The 19191-nt window shown below is 37.5% G+C and overlaps 1 protein-coding gene across 1 annotated transcript in view; it reads right to left on the bottom strand.

Annotated features, from left to right (window-relative positions):
* Nucleotides 1-16516: 16516 nt before the first annotated feature.
* LOC124616526 (mitoguardin) overlaps nucleotides 16517-19191 on the bottom strand; it is a 110045-nt gene continuing 107370 nt past the window's right edge. The window contains exon 7 of the mRNA XM_047144841.1: nucleotides 16517-18902. Within this exon, the coding sequence (XP_047000797.1) occupies nucleotides 18729-18902 (174 nt within the window). The 3' untranslated portion in view covers nucleotides 16517-18728. The remainder of the gene's footprint in view (nucleotides 18903-19191) is intronic.

Raw genomic sequence — 19191 nt, 5'->3', positions numbered from 1 at the left:
CTAATGGAAGGTAATCAGATGAACTCCACTCTTGTAAATGTACGTTAGTACAGAAATTACACCTTCACTCATCAACTCATTGCAAAAGTAACCCAAGAAGGAGGCTACACAAGATTTTAATACTTTAACTGAAATACCAACACAGCCAGAAGAGACCAACACAGCCAGAAGAGTTACTGATTTTAGTCCCCTAATAGTGTTTGTGATCTGTCTAACAGATGAAATGGCAAAACTATGTCAGGTGGCAGTATGCAATACATTCTAAATAAATGTAATGGCTCTGCCTTTAAGAACCTTTTCTTGTCTGTCTTCCTCTATTGTTGGGAAGAATTCACTGTATTTCATGGTCAATAATTGTAATTTAACAGCATCTTCCCAATACTGCTGTCATCAAGGGAATGAATATAGTCTGCTTTGCTGAGTTTATTCATTTAATGCCAAATAACACTCCACATTGTCCTTGTCTCATTCTTGGTATTGTGTATTTTTTGTTCATAGTACATCTCATTCTGGTTTCAGAGTGTTGTAAACATACTTTTTGAAAATAATTTAATCTCTGAGAGAGTTGGTTTTTTAAATAAATTAGCAGTTCTGTTGCACTATATTCCTCTGTCTTTCTTTGGAATGTTACTGTGTGAATCCAACAAAAACTGGAAATGACCATCACTAACTCAAGGCATTTTTCCAGAGAAACTGAAATATTATGATGTTAAATCCCTCTGTAATAAAGGTGATAGGAGGGACGTCAGTAACTACCAATACGTTTCACTACTGATGTTATTTTCCAATTTTTTTGAGAAGGTGATGCATTCAAGACTAAATATTTCTTCTGTGCAACAATAACATCCTCAGTAAATCACAGTTTGGATTTCAGAAGAGTTGCTCTGTTTAGAATGCCATTTACACAGTCACTCACCAAATTTTACAAGCATTAACTAACAAAATAGCACCAGTTGGTGTTCTCTGTGACCTGCGTAAGGCATTTTATTGTGTAGCAAACAATGTTCTCCTAGTTAAACTGAGATTTTATGGGATTGATGGTACAGCCAAGCAATGGATAATGTCATCTGACCAAAGGAATGCAGAAACTTGTACTTAATAATTCAACCTATGTCGTCTGGGAACATTATTCTGGCTGGGGAGAAATCTCACATGGGGTCCCCTGAGGCTCAATTTTAGGTCCGCCATTGTTCCTCATATACTTAAATGATTTTCCATCCATTATACAACAAGCAGAATTAGTTCTTTCTGTGTGTGATTAGTATTGTAATCAATCCAAGCATACAAACAGCAACAGACAAAGTGATAAAACTAAATTCTTAAAAGTATCATTTGACTGGTTTTCTGTGAATGGTCTCACACTCAGTTTTTAGGAAATCCAACATATTCAGTTCTACACATCTAGAGGCACTGCACCAATGATAAGTGTAACACATGGTGGGTGAATAGTAAATAAGGCAGAAACTTCAAAATTCTTACATCCACACTGATGAGCATTCAAATTGGAAAAAGCACATTTTGGAACTCTTACAACAACTTAGTTCAGCCAAATTTGCAGTTACAATCACTGCAGACCTTTGAGACACACAAATCAGTAACCTGACATATTGTGCACATTTTCATTCAATAGACATTGAAGAAATGTATGATGAAGTAAAAGAAATTATTCAGATTGTGAAGGGAACCGAAAATTTAATAGTCATGGGTGACTGGAATTCGGCAGTAGGAAAAGGGAGAGAAGGAAACGTAGTAGGTGAATATGGATTGAGGGTAAGAAATGAAAGAGGAAGCCACCTGATAGAATTTTGCGCAGAACATAACTTAATCATAGCTAACACTTGGTTCAAGAATCATGAAAGAAGGTTGTATACATGGAAGAAGCCTGGAGATACTGACAGGTTTCAGATAGATTATATAATGGTAAGACAGAGATTTAGGAACCAGGTTTTAAATTGTAAGACATTTTGTAATGTCCCCACAGAAAATAACCTCTACCACGCACCAATTAATCATTGTCAATCAAACCATCCACATTCATTCACTTTGGAAAAGTATCCGATCTGATTTTTCTCGTAACATATGAGGCGACAGCTCGACAACGCCAAAGTATTTTCTAGTGCGTTTATTCTTTGAAATAACAGAGATGCATATATGCATTCTCCATGGTTGTTGGAGTGGTAACTAGGACAGCTTCTGGAGTATCGATGGAGGGATTGACGTGTTTCTGAGAGATACATATTCTGCTTTTCTTCTCGTAAAAGCGAGCCAATTAACATTTGTGCCGCAAGCGGTTTGTTTGAAGAGAAAGAGACTGTAAAAGGAAAATAATTAAGACGTGGAATCACCAGAGATCTGGACATGTAATGGAGATGGATTTAATACACAATTTCCTTCATAAATAAGGTTTGTGATTTTTTGTTCTGGAGTGAATGAACGAATGAGTTTTCTGAATCATTTGATGATCACGTTGGCCCTGTAATTAGTGGGGAAGTTTCAGCTGTGTCGAAGAGAGCCTGCAATCACTGAGTCTGTGTTAAATCGTCCAAAAAGGCTTCGTACACATCTGGAATTCGCAATCTTTTGTAAAAGGAACAAATTGTCCACACAATTGATTCTCCTGACTGAATGCAGTGTTTAACAGTGTTAAAATTTCCAGGGGCAGATGTGGATTCTGACCACAATCTATTGGTTATGACCTGTAGATCAAAACTGAAGAAACTGCAAAAAGGTGGGAATTTAAGGAGATGGGACCTGGATAAACTAAAAGAACCAGAGGTTGTACAGAGTTTCAGGGAGAGCATAAGGGAACAATTGACAGGAATGGGGGAAAGAAATACAGTAGAAGAAGAATGGGTACCTTTGAGGGATGAAGTAGTCAAGCCAGCAGAGGATCAAGTAGGTAAAAAGACGAGGGCTACTAGAAATCCTTGGGTGACAGAAGAAATACTGAATTTAATTGATGAAAGGAGAAAATATAAAAATGCAGTACATGAAGCAGGCAAAAAGGAATACAAACGTCTCAAAGATGAGATCGACAGGAAGTGCAAAATGGCTAAGCAGGGATGGCTAGAGGACAAATGTAAGGATGTAGAGGCGCATATCACTAGGGGTAAGATAGATACAGCCTACAGGAAAATTAAAGAGACCTTTGGAGAAAAGAGAGCCACTTGTATGAATATCAAGAGCTCAGATGGAAACCCAGTACTAAGCAAAGAGCGAAAAGCAGAAAGGTGGAAGGAGTATATAGAGGGTCTATACAAGGGTGATGTACTTGAGGACAATATTATGGAAATGGAAGAGGATGTAGATGAAGATGAAATGGGAGATATAATACTGCGTGAAGAGTTCGACAGAGCACTGAAAGACCTGAGTCGAAACAAGGCCCTGGGAGTAGACAACATTCCATTAGAACTACTGAAAGCCTTGGGAGAGCCAGTCCTGACAAAGCTGTACCATCCAGTGAGCAAGATGTATGAAACAGGCGAAATACCCTCAGACTCAAGAAGAATATAATAATTCCAATCCCAAAGAAATCAGGTGTTGACAAATGTGAAAATTACCGAACTATCAGTTTAATAAGTCACGGCTGCAAAATACTAACACAGATTCTTTACAGACAAATGGAAAAACTAGTAGAAGCTGACCTTGGGGAAGATCAGTTTGGATTCCGTAGAAATGTTGGGACACCTGAGGCAATACTGACCCTACGACTTATCTTAGAAGAAAGAGTAAGGGAAGGCAAACCTACATTTCTAGCATTTGTAGACTTAGAGAAAGCTTTTGACAATGTTGACTGGAATATGCTCTTTCAAATTCTGAAGGTGGCAGGGGTAAAATACAGGGAGCAAAAGGCTATTTACAATTTGTACAGAAAACAGATGGCAGTTATAAGAGTCGAAGGACATGAAAGGGAAGCAGTGGTTGGGAAGGGAGTGAGACAGGGTTGTAGTCTCTCTCCGATGTTATTCAATCTGTATATTGAGCAAGCAGTGAAGGAAACAAAAGAAAAATTCGGAGTAGGTATTAAAATCCATGGAGAAGAAATAATAACTTTGAGGTTCACCGATGACATTGTAATTCTGTCAGAGACAGCAAAGGACTTGGAAGAGCAGTTGAATGGAATGGATACTGTCTTGAAAGGATGGTATAAGATGAACATCAACAAAAGCAAAACGAGGATAATGTAATGTAGCCGAATTACGTCGGGTGATACTGAGGGTATTAGATTAGGAAATGAGACACTTAAAGTAGTAAAGGAATTTTGCTATTTGGGGAGCAAAATAACTGATGATGTTCGAAGTAGAGAGGCTATAAAATGTAGACTGGCAATGGCAAGGAAAGCGTTTCTGAAGAAGAGAAATTTGTTAACATCGAGTATAGATTTAAGTGACAGGAAGTCATTTCTGAAAGTATTTGTAGGGAGTGTAGCCATGTATGGAAGTGAAACATGGACGATAAATAGTTTGGACGAGAAGAGAATAGAAGCTTTCGAAATGTGGTGCTACAGAAGAATGCTGAAGATTAGATGGGTAGATCACATAACTAATGAGGAGGTACTGAATAGGATTGGGGAGAAGAGGAGTTTGTGGCACAACTTGACCAGAAGAAGGGATCGGTTGGTAGGACATGTTCTGAGGCATCAAGGGATCACCAATTTAGTATTGGAGGGCAGCGTGGAGGGTAAAAATCGTAGGGGGGAGACCAAGAGATGAATACACTAAGCAGATTCAGAAGGATGTAGGTTGCAGTAGGTACTGGGAGATGAAGAAGCTTGCACAGGATAGAATAGCATGGAGAGCTGCATCAAACCAGTCTCAGGACTGAAGACCACAACAACAACAACAACAACATCCCACTCCATTGAACAACTCCTGAAGTTATGCATTTACGTGTTGAGCAGAATGCTTTATCCACAGCTTGTCTTATAGCTCGAAAACTGACGACCATAATATACACATCGTGGTAACAATGAACTATCACTATATTGCATAATACTATTTTTGCTTGCATCAAGTAAATGTAACCCAATGAATTAACAGGACAGCTGCTACCTTGAGTGAAAAGCTAAAGCTTCCTTAAATATTCTCTACTATTTAATGAAATGAAAAATTACTGTATTATGGGTAGTGCCTTACAGTTATCTAAGACATATTTGACAGAGAGGGAAAAATGTTGTCATAACATCAAGAAAAGGAAAGTACTACTCAAACTGGAGAACTATCTCACAGATGGTATCACACATTCAATATGAGACCCAATCCTTTTTCTTTTTCACATAAAAGTCTTAAATATAAATGAGCATTCAGTTTTATTAGCTGATGCTACATCAGTATTGATAGAAAATAAAGATCCAGGAGAAATTCCTGAAAATGTCATAAAATTTGTAGAAAAGCTATATCTCATGTTCTGTGTAAATAGCCTAAAATTAAATATTTCAAACACATAGCTGATACAGTTTACGACAAACCAATCTAAAATAAATGATATTCAAGTAACACAAAGAAGTCTGGAACTAAACAAGATAGATGTATTAAATTCTTATGAATGCAGTTGGACAGAAATCTATCATGGTTGTCACACATGGCCCATCTAAACTAAACAGCCTGTCCTTTGTCTATGTCACTGTAAGCCAATGTCACTGTTATATACATAAAAAGAGAAAGTACCATCACTAATTTGAGGCAATGGTGAGATCCAGTATTGTTTTCTGAGGAATTGTTAGCAACTTGACAAGAATATTAACTTTGTAGAGAAATTGAAGAGGCAATAGGAAAAGTAATGGTGTCACATTTTTGTCAAAAATGAGCTAGGAGCAACAATGCACAGCTGAAGATGAGTAAAATGCACATACAGCATTATACGGCAAGAACACTGATAGTTGTTTAGTAATGACCTGAAAATTACCTATGAATGGAAATGTTGCTAGATGTCAATTGCAATGTATGGGAAAATGACAACTGTCATTCCTGCATGTTTCCGACTCTTTCCTATAGTCTGTATTCTGTATTCCTTGAAAAAACTTTTGGCAACCCTACTTTTATTGTTCTCAGTCTTTTGTTTTCAGAATTATTATTCTGTGGGTGCTGTTTATTTGCAAGAATATAATATGTGAAGTGTGGAAGATGACGTAGATGATATTCAAAATGTATCTAACACAGAGGAGTCTTCTGAGAAGAGAAACAGCTATGGCAAAATGTACAAGGTAATGAAGACACTGTTTATCATCTCATGAGGGCAGACATGACTGTATGTGCAAGACATTAAAAGGTTTTGAAAATGTGTCTCCTGTACAGATATCACAATCAAATGAAACATTAGAATGAGCAGAATACCTACTTCTTTAGACTGATGTCCATAACCCCTGTAAAGCAACATAGGCCTAGACAAGATTTGGACCATGCAGAGTTCCATGGCAATGCATATTCTTATAAAGTGCATGTCTCAGATGGTCAAAACGTGACCAAGATATCTGTCTGTGTTAAAGCCTTCATTGCTATCCCAGGTATCACATCATGAAGAGTACAGACTTTGCAAACCTTAGGTAAGACTCTAGGTGCAGCATTAAAAGATATGCATGGAAGATACAATCATTTGCATATTAAAAAAGTTCCTGAGGTGTTTGAAGCAGTTAAATAGCACATTGCCTTTTTCAGATGTAGGCCAAGTCATTACTGCTGCAGTTTAAGTAAGAAACTTTATTTCTCTACAGGCTTGAATGTTAGGAAAATGCATCAAATGTGTGTGCATAAAAAAGGTTCTGTAACATACCTTATAATATTATAGAAGTAAATTCAATTCACAGTTCAATATAAAATTTGGTTTTCGCAGAAGCGATACCTGCAGCACTTATGACAAATTTCAAGCAGAAATGCAAGTCATTACCTAGAGACTGAAGAAAATTACAAATGAAGAAGCACAACTGGAACTTCAAATATAACTAATGCAGAGAATGATGTACACAGAACAAAAGCTGAAACTTTCTGCAGAATAAAAAAAAGCTACGAAACTTAGGAGTATGAAACAGACGAGTACGAATGAATATTCACAAAGTTGGCACCATAAGTTAAGCTGCTAGACATTTTCCATGATGTATGCAGCAGGCAGAATAAAATTTATACTATTATCAGCTTCTCCCATTGTGTTGTCATAATGGCCAAAAGGGGCTGGGGGGACGAAAAGGGTCAGCTTTCTTGGTAGGATATCCCACATTCCAGGGCATGACCATAGGTAATCAGAGCCCTGATAAAGGGTTGGTTCAGTTTTCCACTCTGGAGTAGTACTGAGAGACAAAGGGGGGCAGGGGGGGGGGGGGGCACTCCTCTGTAGCTGGTTCTTGGGGTTGGTGGGAGGATTGGCAGTGTGTGGGGAAAATGGCACAGGTGGTCTGGTTGTGGACCAGATCTGGGGGTTAGTGCCTGTCTGTGGAAGCATTGGTGAGACCCTTGGCAGACTGGGCTAGGATTCGAACCTGCAACCGTAGCGGTCGCGCAGTTCCGGACTGTAGCGCCTAGAACCACTTGGCCACCCCGGCCAGTGGCAGACTGGGCAAGGGAGTTCTTGACACTGTAGACATACTGTCCCCAGGTGACCAAGCTGTATGGGAGGGATTGGTGTTGAAGGAATGACAGCTGTCGAAATGCAGGTATTGTTGGTGGTTGGCAGGTTTAATGGGGACAGAGGTGTGGATGGAGCCATCAGATAGAATGTCAACATCCAGGAAAGGTGGCATGATATGTTTAGGAGGATCAGGTGAAGCAGATGGAAGAGACAGTGTTACAGTTGAGAAGGAATAATGATAGGATGTCTTGACCCCGAGTCCAGATAATGATGACATCATAGGACCTGAACCAGACTATAGATAGGTTTGGTGATTTGAGAGACTAGGGAAGTCTTGTCTGGACAGACATCTTTCCCCTTGGGGATTCTAAGATTAACTATTTGGAGGGTTTAGTTATCGTGATTGTGCCAGAATGCGTGTGGGACAGTGAAGGACACAGCTCATTTAAGGAGAGGAGAGTTATGTTATGAACTATAGAGCTGAGTGGTAGAACCAGGGATGTAGAGGAACTGATTGAGCAATTGTGGCACAATATGCAATGCCCCATAGTATGGTAGGTACTGGACAAATGAAGTATGTTTGACCACTTCTCCTGTTTATGCCACTCTGGAAGAGATATTGGAAATTGCTCAGGGAAGCTATAATACAGGGCAACCAAATTAGAATATTACAGGCTAGATATGCTGATTACATAGAATGGTTAGAGGAGTTGGAAGGTGTTGATCCTTCAGAGGAAGAGCACATAAAGGAATATGTAAAAAGCGTGGGTGACAGGCTCTGTGGCACAGGGCAGGTAACAGTGGTTGACTGGCACAGTAGTACAGGCACCCAACAGCAGAAATTGTAAATAATCAGTGAGCCTACAGATTTGCTGAGGCTGAGGTAACAGGAGAGAGGTTAGTTGGTGGAGCACACAATCCCAGATCAATTGTTCATGTACTTTCATAATTGTTTTAATTTATCATTAGATTACACTCAAAAATTATTCAGTTTTTGTATTTTATCATAGGTTTTCAACAGAAAGCCCATGTGGCAGATGAAGATCTAGAGATATTAAAGTTAGTAGCTGTTAAAGCTAAATGTGATTTGTTGAAGCATTTTTAGTGATAACATGAGAAGGGAGTACAATAAGTCAGTTTAGCTTGGAAATAAGCCAAATTATCAAACCTGTCATTGCAGGAAGACATTTACAGGGAATATGGGAGGGAAGACGTTTATCATGAATCTATCATTAGGCATGTGGAGAGAGTTAGAAAAAGTGTGTTGGCATTGTGTTTACCATATCCTGAAAAGCAAATCTTCAAACACATCCTCCATGGTTCAAAGCAATATTTTGTAACATCCCTCAGACCTGGGAACAGTTCGACAAGTTGGTGCAAAATGTTTAAGCAATGTGTTATACATATTTTAGAAGGGAGAAGTGGAAGCCTGTTTCAGGACAGGGGAACAGTCAACAAAATGAAGAATATGGGGCAATCAGAATGGACAGTTTCCAGTTTTGTTATGCTGACCGTCAGTTTACAAGATATTCCCATAGAAGACCAGGCATAGAACCAGAATCTCACAAAAAGGGGAGAAAGTGGTAATTTGTTGGATAGAACTTGGTTACGTAAGTACAAACTGTCTCATGAAGGGAGAGGCTCAGGAGATTGGGCAAATACGGTCACAATGGAAAGGTTAAGAAAAACAGTTGTTTATGGATTCTTTGTGGTAAAACAATTCCATACTTAAAGATGAATAACAAGTGCACTATTTTATTTCTACTGATTGTTTTATTTCTTTCTAACTATCAGGTCATTTTCATAAAACAGCTTACCTGAATCAAAGGGGCACTAGTTCTTAGGTAACCAAACATTGTAGGCAAAGATGCAATCGCTAGCACGGAGTGTTCTGCATCAAACTTGCTTCTTAACGTTGAAATTACACTGTATATAATGGGTAATGTTAAGCACAATAACTAATTAAACTATGCAAAATTACAGGTTAAATGGTTATAATGCTAAATTTTGTGAGGTCTTGACAATGGCTGAGAAACTGTTACACTAAGTATTTGTATAGAGTGTAGCCATGAATGGAAGTGAAACATGGACAATAAATAGTTTGGACAAGAAGAGAATAGAAGCTTTCGAAATGTGGTGCTACAGAAGAATGCTGAAGATTAAATGGGTAGATCGCATAACTAATGAGGAGAAGAGAAGTTTGTGGCACAACTTGACAAGAAGGGACCTGTTGGCAGGACATGTTCTGAGGCATCAAGGGATCACAAATTTAGCATTGGAGGGCAGCGTGGAGGGTAAAAATCATAGAGGGAGACTGCACTAAGCAGATTCAGAAGGATGTAGGTTGCAGTAAGTAATGGGAGATGATGAAGCGTGCACAGGATAGAGTAACATGGGAGCTGCATCAAACCAGTCTCAGGACTGAAGTCCTGAACAACAACAACAACAACAACAACAACAACAACAACAACTCTTCATTTATAATGTGCAACAAACATGTTTTTTTAACATTAAACTATACTTTAGGTAATAGTCTTCAGTCCAGAGACTGGTTTGATGCAGCTCTCCATGCTACTGTATCCTGTGCAAGCTGCTTCATCTCCCAGTACCTACTGCGACCTACATCCTTCTGAATCTGCTTAGTGTATTCATCTCTTGGTCTCCCTCTACGATTTTTACCCTCCACACTGCCCTCCAATACTAAATTGGTGATCCCTTGATGCCGCAGAATATGCCCTACCATCCGATCCCTTCTTCTAGTCAAGTTGTGCCACGAACTTCTCTTCTCCCCAATCCTATTCAATACCTCATTAGTTATGTGATCTACCCATCTAATCTTCAGCATACTTCTGTAGCACCGCATTTCAAAAGCTTCTATTCTCTTCTTGTCCAAAATATTTATCATCCACGTTTCACTTCCATACATGGCTACACTTCATACAAATACTTTCAGAAACGACTTCCTGACACGTAAATCTATACTCTATGTTAACAAATTTCTCTTCTTCAGAAACGCTTGCCTTGCCATTGCCAGTCTACATTTAATATCCTCCCTACTTCGACCATCATCAGTTACTTTGCTCCCCAAATAGCAAAACTCCTTTACCACTTTAAGCGTCTCATTTCCTAATCTAATTCCTTCAGCATCACCCAACTTAATTCGACTACATTCTATTAACCTTGTTTTGCTTTTGTTGATGTTCATCTTATATCCTCCTTTCAAGACACTGTTCATTCCATTCAGCTGCTCTTCCAGGTCCTTTGCTGTCTCTGACAGAATTACAATGTCATCGGCAAACCTCGAAGTTTGTATTTCTTCTCCATGGATTTTAATTCCTACTCCAAATTTTTCTTTTGTTTCCTTTACTGCTTGCTCAATATACAGTTTGAACAACATCGGGGAGAGGCTACAACCCTGTCTTACTCCCTTCCCAACCACTGCTTCCCTTTCATGTCCCTCAACTCATAACTGCCATCTGGTTTCTGTACAAATTGTAAATAGCCTTTCGCTCCCTGTATTTTACCCCTGCCACCTTTAGAATTTGAAAGAGTATTCCAGTCAACATTTTCAAAAGCTTTTGCCAAGTCTACAAATGCTAGAAACGTAGATTGGCCTTTCCTTAATCTATTCTCTGAGATAAGTCATAGGGTCAGTATTGCCTCACGTGTTCCAACATTTCTGTGGAATCCAAACTGATCTTCCCCGAGGTCAGCTCCTACCAGTTTTTCCATTCAGCTGTAAAGAATTCGTGTTAGTATTTTGCAGCCGTGGCTTATTAAACTGATAGTTCAGTAACTTTCACATCTGTCAACATCTGCTTTCTTTAGGATTGAAATTATTATGTTCTTCTTCAAGTCTGAGGGTATTTCACCTGTATCATACATCTTGCTCACCAGATAGAGTTTTGTTAGGCCTGGCTCTCCCAAGGCTGTCAGTAGTTCTAATGGAATGTTGTCTACTCTCAGGGCCTTGTTTTGTCTTAGGTCTTTCAAGGCTCTGACAAACTCTTCATGTAGTGTCATCTCTCCTATTTCATCTTCATCTACATTCTTTTCCATTTCTATAATATTGTCCTCAAGTACATCACACTTGTATAGACCCTCTATATACTCCTACCTTTCTGCTTTCCCTTCTTTGCTTAGAACTGGGTTTCCATCTGAGCTCTTGATATTCATACAAGTCGTTCTCTTATCTCCAAAGGTCTCTAATTTTCTGTAGGCTGTATATCTTACCGCTAGTGACATAAGCCTCTACATCCTTACATTTGTCCTCTATCCATCCCTGCTTAGCCATTTTGCACTTCATGTCAATCTCATTTCTGAGACGTTTGTATTCCTTTTTGCCTGCTTCACTTACTGCATTTTTGTATTTTCTCCTTTCATCAATTAAATTCAGTATTTCTACTGTTACCCAGGGATTTCTACTAGCCCTCGTCTTTTTACCTACTTGATCCTCTGCTACCTTCACTATTTCATCTCTCAAAGCTACTCATTCTTCTTCTACTGTATATCTTACCCCAATTCTTGTTAATTGATCCCTAATGCACCCCCTGAAGCTCTCTACAACCTCTGGTTCTTTCAATTTATCCAGGTCCCATCTCCTTAAATTCCCACCTTTTTGCAGTTTCTTCCGTTTTAATCTACAGTTCATAACCAATAGATTGTGGTCAGAGTCCACATCTGCCCCTGGAAATGTCAAAATTTAAAACCTGGTTCCTAAATCTGTCTTACCATTATATAATCTATCTGAAACCTGTCAGTATCTCCAGGCTTCTTCCACGTATACAACCTTCTTTTATGATCATATATCATCTTAGAAAATGTAATTCTTCAGTTAGAAATTAATAAATCAATTTTAAGCTCTTCAGTGCACTTGTGCACATGTCTTTAAACTGTACAGTATGCCTATATGGGTAGCACAGGTATCAAAAAACATTGCATGTAGAATAAATGTGCCAAGCTGACAACTGGTTATCATCCTACAGTTGTTAAGTTCCTTGCAACATTTCACAAAAATTATAAAAATTTTGAACACACTCATTCACAATTTCCATAGTCTGACAATAGGCAAATTTACTGAACATATTTCAGTGTTCGTGATTTGATTAAGAATGGTTTGGTTCGAAGGACCAGAGGCTCGGGGACTCTCCACCCCCCTCCCTCCTACCCACCCACCCACCAGCCCACCCCCACTTAGTCTACCATTGCTGCAGTGTAAAATCATCTCCGTAATAGGATACAGATTGCTAAATGGAGTGGCTGTTCTAAAACTTGAGAGCAACTCAACAGTTGTGAACAAATGTCTTGTGTTTGCCTGTATTGAAAGCTATCATCAGACAAAAGAACAAATAATCCCATAACCTTTGACTTCACTGTGAAAGGTGATCAAAACAGCTCTCAAATTTCTATTAAGATACTCCACATGAGAGGGATTTTCAACATTAAGGAGTACCTGCAGCCCTTTGTAAAACATGAAAGGCCTACAAAGGAACATCCTAAGCTCATGATTCTTGACAATCATGAAAGCCACACAAGCATAGCAGCAATATCATATGCAAAAGAAAATGGAATTATTTTCCTTACTTTGCCTCCTCACACAAGCCATAAGCGCCAACCTCTGGATGTGCAAGTTTTTGCATCTTTCAGGAAGTTCTATAATACAGCATGTTGTGATCTTATGGCAGATACAGGAAGATCTATCAATGTATGATGTTGCTGGACTGGTTGGCAGAGCTTTTCCCCTTGCATTCACTAGCCGAAATATATGCAGTGGTTTTAGGACATGTGGTACTGAACCACTAAACAGAGACTTTTCGGACCTGAAGACTATCTCCCAACTTATTTAACTTATCAGCCTTTGCCCACTGAATCTAACCAGAGAAATGATATGCCATCTACTTCCAATGTTGCTGTTTTTGACAAGACCATAACTACAGATTTAAATATTCCTCAGCCTTGTAAAGAAGTTAAGATGAATGGCAACAGAAAACTGAACCAATCTCTCCAGAAGACACTTGGCCTCATCCCAAAGCCCCTCTTCCAAGAAAAACCAAGAAATCAAAATCAATGATTCTGACAGACACACCCATAAAAAACATTCTTGAAGGAGAAGTTAGATTAAATGAAAAGAAAATGAGGAAATCTAATAGGATGATACGAAAGAAGTCTGATCAGAATAGGAGACCAAAGAGAAAGCTCTGAGTTGGAAGAACTGAAGAGTCTGAGGGATCTCTTCTCTATGAAGACAGTATGGTGTATTCTTCAGGAAACTCTGTGATTGTGAACGTTTATGGTAAAGACTCTACTACTTTCAGACATAACGTTGCTAAGGTTCTTAAAGTCCTAAAAGATGGAGCTGAAGTGTCATTTTACAAATGCTTGACGGGAAGAATGAAATTTATGACAACAGATGAAAGATGTTTTGTACCAGAGACTGATGATGTATTGAAATTACCTAATCCATTTCAATTAAAATCTGCTCGATATGCAAATGCGTGTTCTTTCAATTGTGATTTCCGTAACTTCACACTGTATTAGCTGATTATAGTCTTGTTGACTGTTTTGAGTATCTAATTAATTGTATTCATTTCTTCATCCTGTATTACTTAATATGAAGCACTGACTATTTAATGTGTGTATTCAGTGAATACCAATAAATGTCAGTAGTCCAGTTAACCACACTGAATAGATCAGTTACCCTCCTCCAGGGGGTTAAGTGGACCACTTGCAACTATATTACATTTTGACCTCTGCTTTTTAAAATATTTTGGTTGGGCTCTTCATATTTTTTTGGAAACATTCGGTAAATATCAACAAAAATAATGGTGTGCTAAATGTTTACTTATTCTGCAAAATATAGATACAAAAATGAAAATGTAAGAAGTGGTCCAGTTAACCTAACTTTACCCTGTACTATGTAGGCTAGACACTAAGCAATGTGTAGTAGCAACATCTCCTCCCCTCCCCCCAAAATTTTCCAAATTATTGAAACAAAATTTATGCATGAAGCATCTGGTGATGCTCTGACTTAGCACTACAGAATCCACTAGAAATTTATGATGAGTCTGATTAGAAGCAGGTGTTTCAAGAAATAGAGAGACATCATGAGCATCTATGTGCAGCCTACATGAGTGAGGACATTGCTGCTAGATGGGCAGCCCAAGAAATCCTTCAATAGGACTTCCGTGAGTGATTCCTCCGTATGTCACTTATAATCCAATGCTTTGTGAACATTTTCATCTCCGTTGCATCAGATGAGAGAAGTTTTTCTAAACTGAAACTAATGACAAATTATCTTCACTCTTCGATGAATCAAGAATTACTAGCCAATCTCTCCATCTTATCAACTGAAAGAAAAGTTTCCAATTAAATAGGTTTCAACAACATAATTGAGAATTTCAGTAAAATAAAGTTATGAAAATATGTATCAGTACATTGAGCAAGTTTTGGAGAAAACTAAGGATAAATATAGTGAAAAAGAAACAAAAAATCTGAGGTTTTCTGATGACATTTTATGCTGTCAAAAATGGCAAAGGACTTTTAAGAGCAGTTTAATTGAAAGAATGGTATCTTGAAAAGAGGTTTCAAGATACATGGTGATTGATGGTTATAAGACAAACAACGGAAGTGATGAAATGTAGTCAGCTTAGATCAGATGAGGTTGATGTAATTAGATCAGGAAATGAGATACTAAAAGTGGTAGGGGTGCGTTGCTATTTGGGCAGCAAAATAACTAACAATGGCAAAAGTAGAGATGATATAAAATGCAGACACACATATGCAAGAAGTCCTCAATTTAACTGCCATAAAGGAATTTATGGTGGACTGTTATATGACATCCTAATACATCAAGAAATTTGGAACCATATTTGGTAATGGAGGAAAGTGGAGAGAGGAAGGAGGATGGGGAGGTAAGGCAAAAATTATATTGGAATACAAAACAAGAATACAATAGGCAGATCCAAAAGTATGCAGGCTGCAGTAGTTACGCACAGAGGAAGAGGCTTGCACAAAATGGAATAACATTCAGGGCATCCAATGAATCTTAGGACTGAAGACTGCAACAGACAAAAATAGGAATGTAGGATTGTTAGATGGGAAGCAATGAACTTTTTTCAACAAAAAGGTTTTTTTTATAAAAATTAATCTAGAACCAATTCTTTAATTATCATTTTATTTAGATTAGCACTAGCCATAATTTCTTGTTAGTACTCTTTAGAAAAACAGACTGCAGTGAATGCTTTGACAGTTAATGTGGAAGTTTACTTGTTCCAGTAATAATGGGACTTACATGTGAATGAATGAATGAATGAATGAATGAATGAATGAATGAATGGTCCTGGTGTAGCATGGAACAGCTTTAAGTGAGGGACTGCCAGTATGGTCTCTGCTAAGCACCCTTAACAAGCCAATGTAACAATATTACTGTTGTATGGGTTATCAGCTACAAACTTCAATGCCTTAAGAAAAATTATATATGAAAATTAAATACACCTCTTCTCACCTACTGATGACTGGTGGATGGTGCACCAGCACAAATGTGATCTGTAAGTCTATGTCCGCAAGGGACTGACTATCTGACCATAATTGAATATGAAATGTAAGTTACGACAGATTATGTTGATAACTTTCAGTATGGCTGTATTTTCACCATGCTGACATTTGTTTCCCTACACCACTTTAGACAAATTGTAAGTGTGTTCATTTGGCAAATTAAATTTTTATTTTCTTCCCCATTCTTTTTCAGTTATTTTTCCACTCTGTGAAGTCATGACCACAGAATTTTAAACTGTATACCAGAAAGATAAGAAAATGGTAAAGTTTACCAATAGTTTGAGATATTAAATATTAGTATCTTTGGTTTTAGTTTTTGAATTTGCTCAGTAGGATGCAATTACTATATTTACAGACAACTTACTGGGAAATTGGTCAATGGCATTTTAAAATTGAATAAGACTTCTTCAAAAACCAAGAAATATTTAATACATTACAAGCATAATACAATAGTTTGTAGCTGTAATTAGGTACCAGTAAATGATACAAGGACAGACACACACATTACCCCTGAAAAGTATATTTGCTGACCAAAGCTTAAGTAATGGAATGTAATCTTGCGATTATTTTCAGTACTCTTCAGGAAATCTTAGATTAAAACTCAGATCTCAAATAATATAGAGAGAATTGACTCTTACTAGAGATTGGAGTAATGACAAATGATACATTTGAAGCTCAGCTATCACAACTCTTAATCTGAACCATTTTGTTTTTGTTGCCTCACAAAATATGCTGCTTCTCTTCATTACATGGAATGGAAACTTCTATTTAGCACACTGCTATGTCAAAAACATAATTCACAGCAGATGATGCAGCATGTCAATACTATACTGAAAGAGTGACAAATGTCACTTTTCACTTTTAAAACTTCAGATGTATTATTTTATTCAATTTTTTTCAGTTTCAGTACTAGATTATTTTTTGCAGATATGAATACAGAGAGGGAGAGAAGTTTAACAAAAAGAGAAAGCCTGTCTCATGGTGAACAGGCAACTGTTTTGCACTACACCCATTCCAAATGCATTCCATTTCATTTTAATGTTCATTCCCTTGCAATGCAATTTCCCCTGCAGAACTGTTTCCTCTTAGTTCCACTACTTGGGAATGGATGTGCGATTCAGAAGGCTTTAGATAAATATTAAATACCCAGCTTTAACTTACTCTCTTAATTATTGCTATAGTCAAAAATGGAACACTTCACAGAAAGCAGTTTGCACTGCCCTTACAAAAGTTTCAAAAATAAGCAGTTTTGTCATACAACTGATTTGTTTTGAACTATTTCCTTATACACCAAAATTTTAATTACATTTACATGTTTAGTCAAATGTCATCAATGTAAATGTTTTGAAGGAAATGTGCTGTTTAAGATAAATGTTTGTTGCTGGAAGTTTTTTGCCACAGCCTTACATGAGAAACAGATAAACACAAAGAAGCATTTCTTTGTATGCACTGCAGTCTCTTGTTTCACCTCTTTACAAACAGTGTTTTTGTAAGGAAATTTATGCTACCTTTTTTCTATTAAATGAAAGTACCATATATCTCACAAAAGCCCAAAAAATACCTACTCTAAGGCATAATGAACGTTGACCAAAATGCAACACAAGCATTGCTGATGTTAATAAAGAGTTAACCAGTCTTTTTTCACTGCAATAAAACTTACACGTAAGACTGGCTGCTTTGTCTTTTATGTCAGATTAGTGCTTTGTCATTTCATTAATACCAATTTTCATATAATTTCTTATATCTTAAGACAACCTCTTCGACATCAATTTTGTTTACAAAATGCTAAAAGCAGTTTATTAATAATATGACAGCACAGCACAACAATATGAATCACACACACTAAGATACTGATGCGTAAGTGCTAATGAATTATTGCTCGTGAACACCTCCACTCCACAGACATCCATGCTACCAAAAGAATTACAAATAAAATGTGTGACATGTTACAGTTTCTTTCCTAAAGTCACTTACAGTACTAGGCATGCTACACCAGAAATTGTAATACTTAATTCCAGATAGAAAATAATATTACAGAAAAGGTAGGCTGCAGAGAGGCAGAGAGAGAGAGAGAGAGAGAGAGAGAGAGAGAGAGAGAGAGAGAGAGAGAGAGAGAGATAACAGGAAGAAGAAGAAGAAGAAGAAGGGAGAAGAGACCTGATCAGCTGAAAACCAGTTCTATAAATGTCTGCAAAACCCTAAAAAATAAAAATAATTTGAGAAAAACAATACATTTGAACATGTCACTAAATAGTTATTCCATACAATTTTCTGTAAAAGTTTTAAGAAAAAACAAAAAACTGAGATTCCACTTAATTCACAGATTCTTGATGTCACTTTCACATAATGATGAGAAAATATGAATTATGTACTTTAAACTGGAATGATTGTTCATAAATCATCATACAGCCAACATCACAATCCTAACATGGAAACAATTTGTTTGCACATCCTACATTTTCACTTATCAATGCAGCACCACACTGTGCAGAACATACAGGCGAGTATTGGTGACTAATAGTTTCACTATAACAATTTCTGTTAATAATAAATGTAATACTCTAAGTTGTCAAATACTGTTAAACTTCATCTAAATGACACATGACATCCATTAGGATCTATGACATATTCAGTTTATCTACACCTATTTGTTCTTGTAAAGACATCTTTAAACTTAGACTTTCTGCTCTTCCTTTTGCATATTTTAATACATCTTCAGCAAGCTCCTCCACAGTTGTAAATCGAGATTTCTGGAAACTAAAGATGTCCACAAGGAATCCAACAACATGGTCCTGGGAACAGAAGAAGTAATGCTGAGTATACAGTATATGTAAAAATTGAGCAATCAGTAATTCCAGCTAGTAAAATGTTTAATAACAAGCACAAACAGAAGGGTAACAGCTGCATCCAGCTTTCAAAGTGGAACAACGGACACTGTGCAGACAGATCACCATAAAGTTCAATTTACAATATTTTGTAACATTTATATTTTCTTAGAATAAGCTATTCCAAAAGTGTTCCATCAATGAGAGTGCTCACTAGCGCAGCCCTGAGCAGCAATTAACTCACTGCCCTCTTGTT

The sequence above is a fragment of the Schistocerca americana genome, chromosome 5 (assembly GCF_021461395.2).
Source record: "Schistocerca americana isolate TAMUIC-IGC-003095 chromosome 5, iqSchAmer2.1, whole genome shotgun sequence".
Taxonomy (NCBI): Eukaryota; Metazoa; Arthropoda; class Insecta; order Orthoptera; family Acrididae; genus Schistocerca; species Schistocerca americana.
The sequence above is the reverse complement of the archived record's forward strand: the minus strand, read 5'-3'. Positions and strand labels throughout refer to the sequence as shown.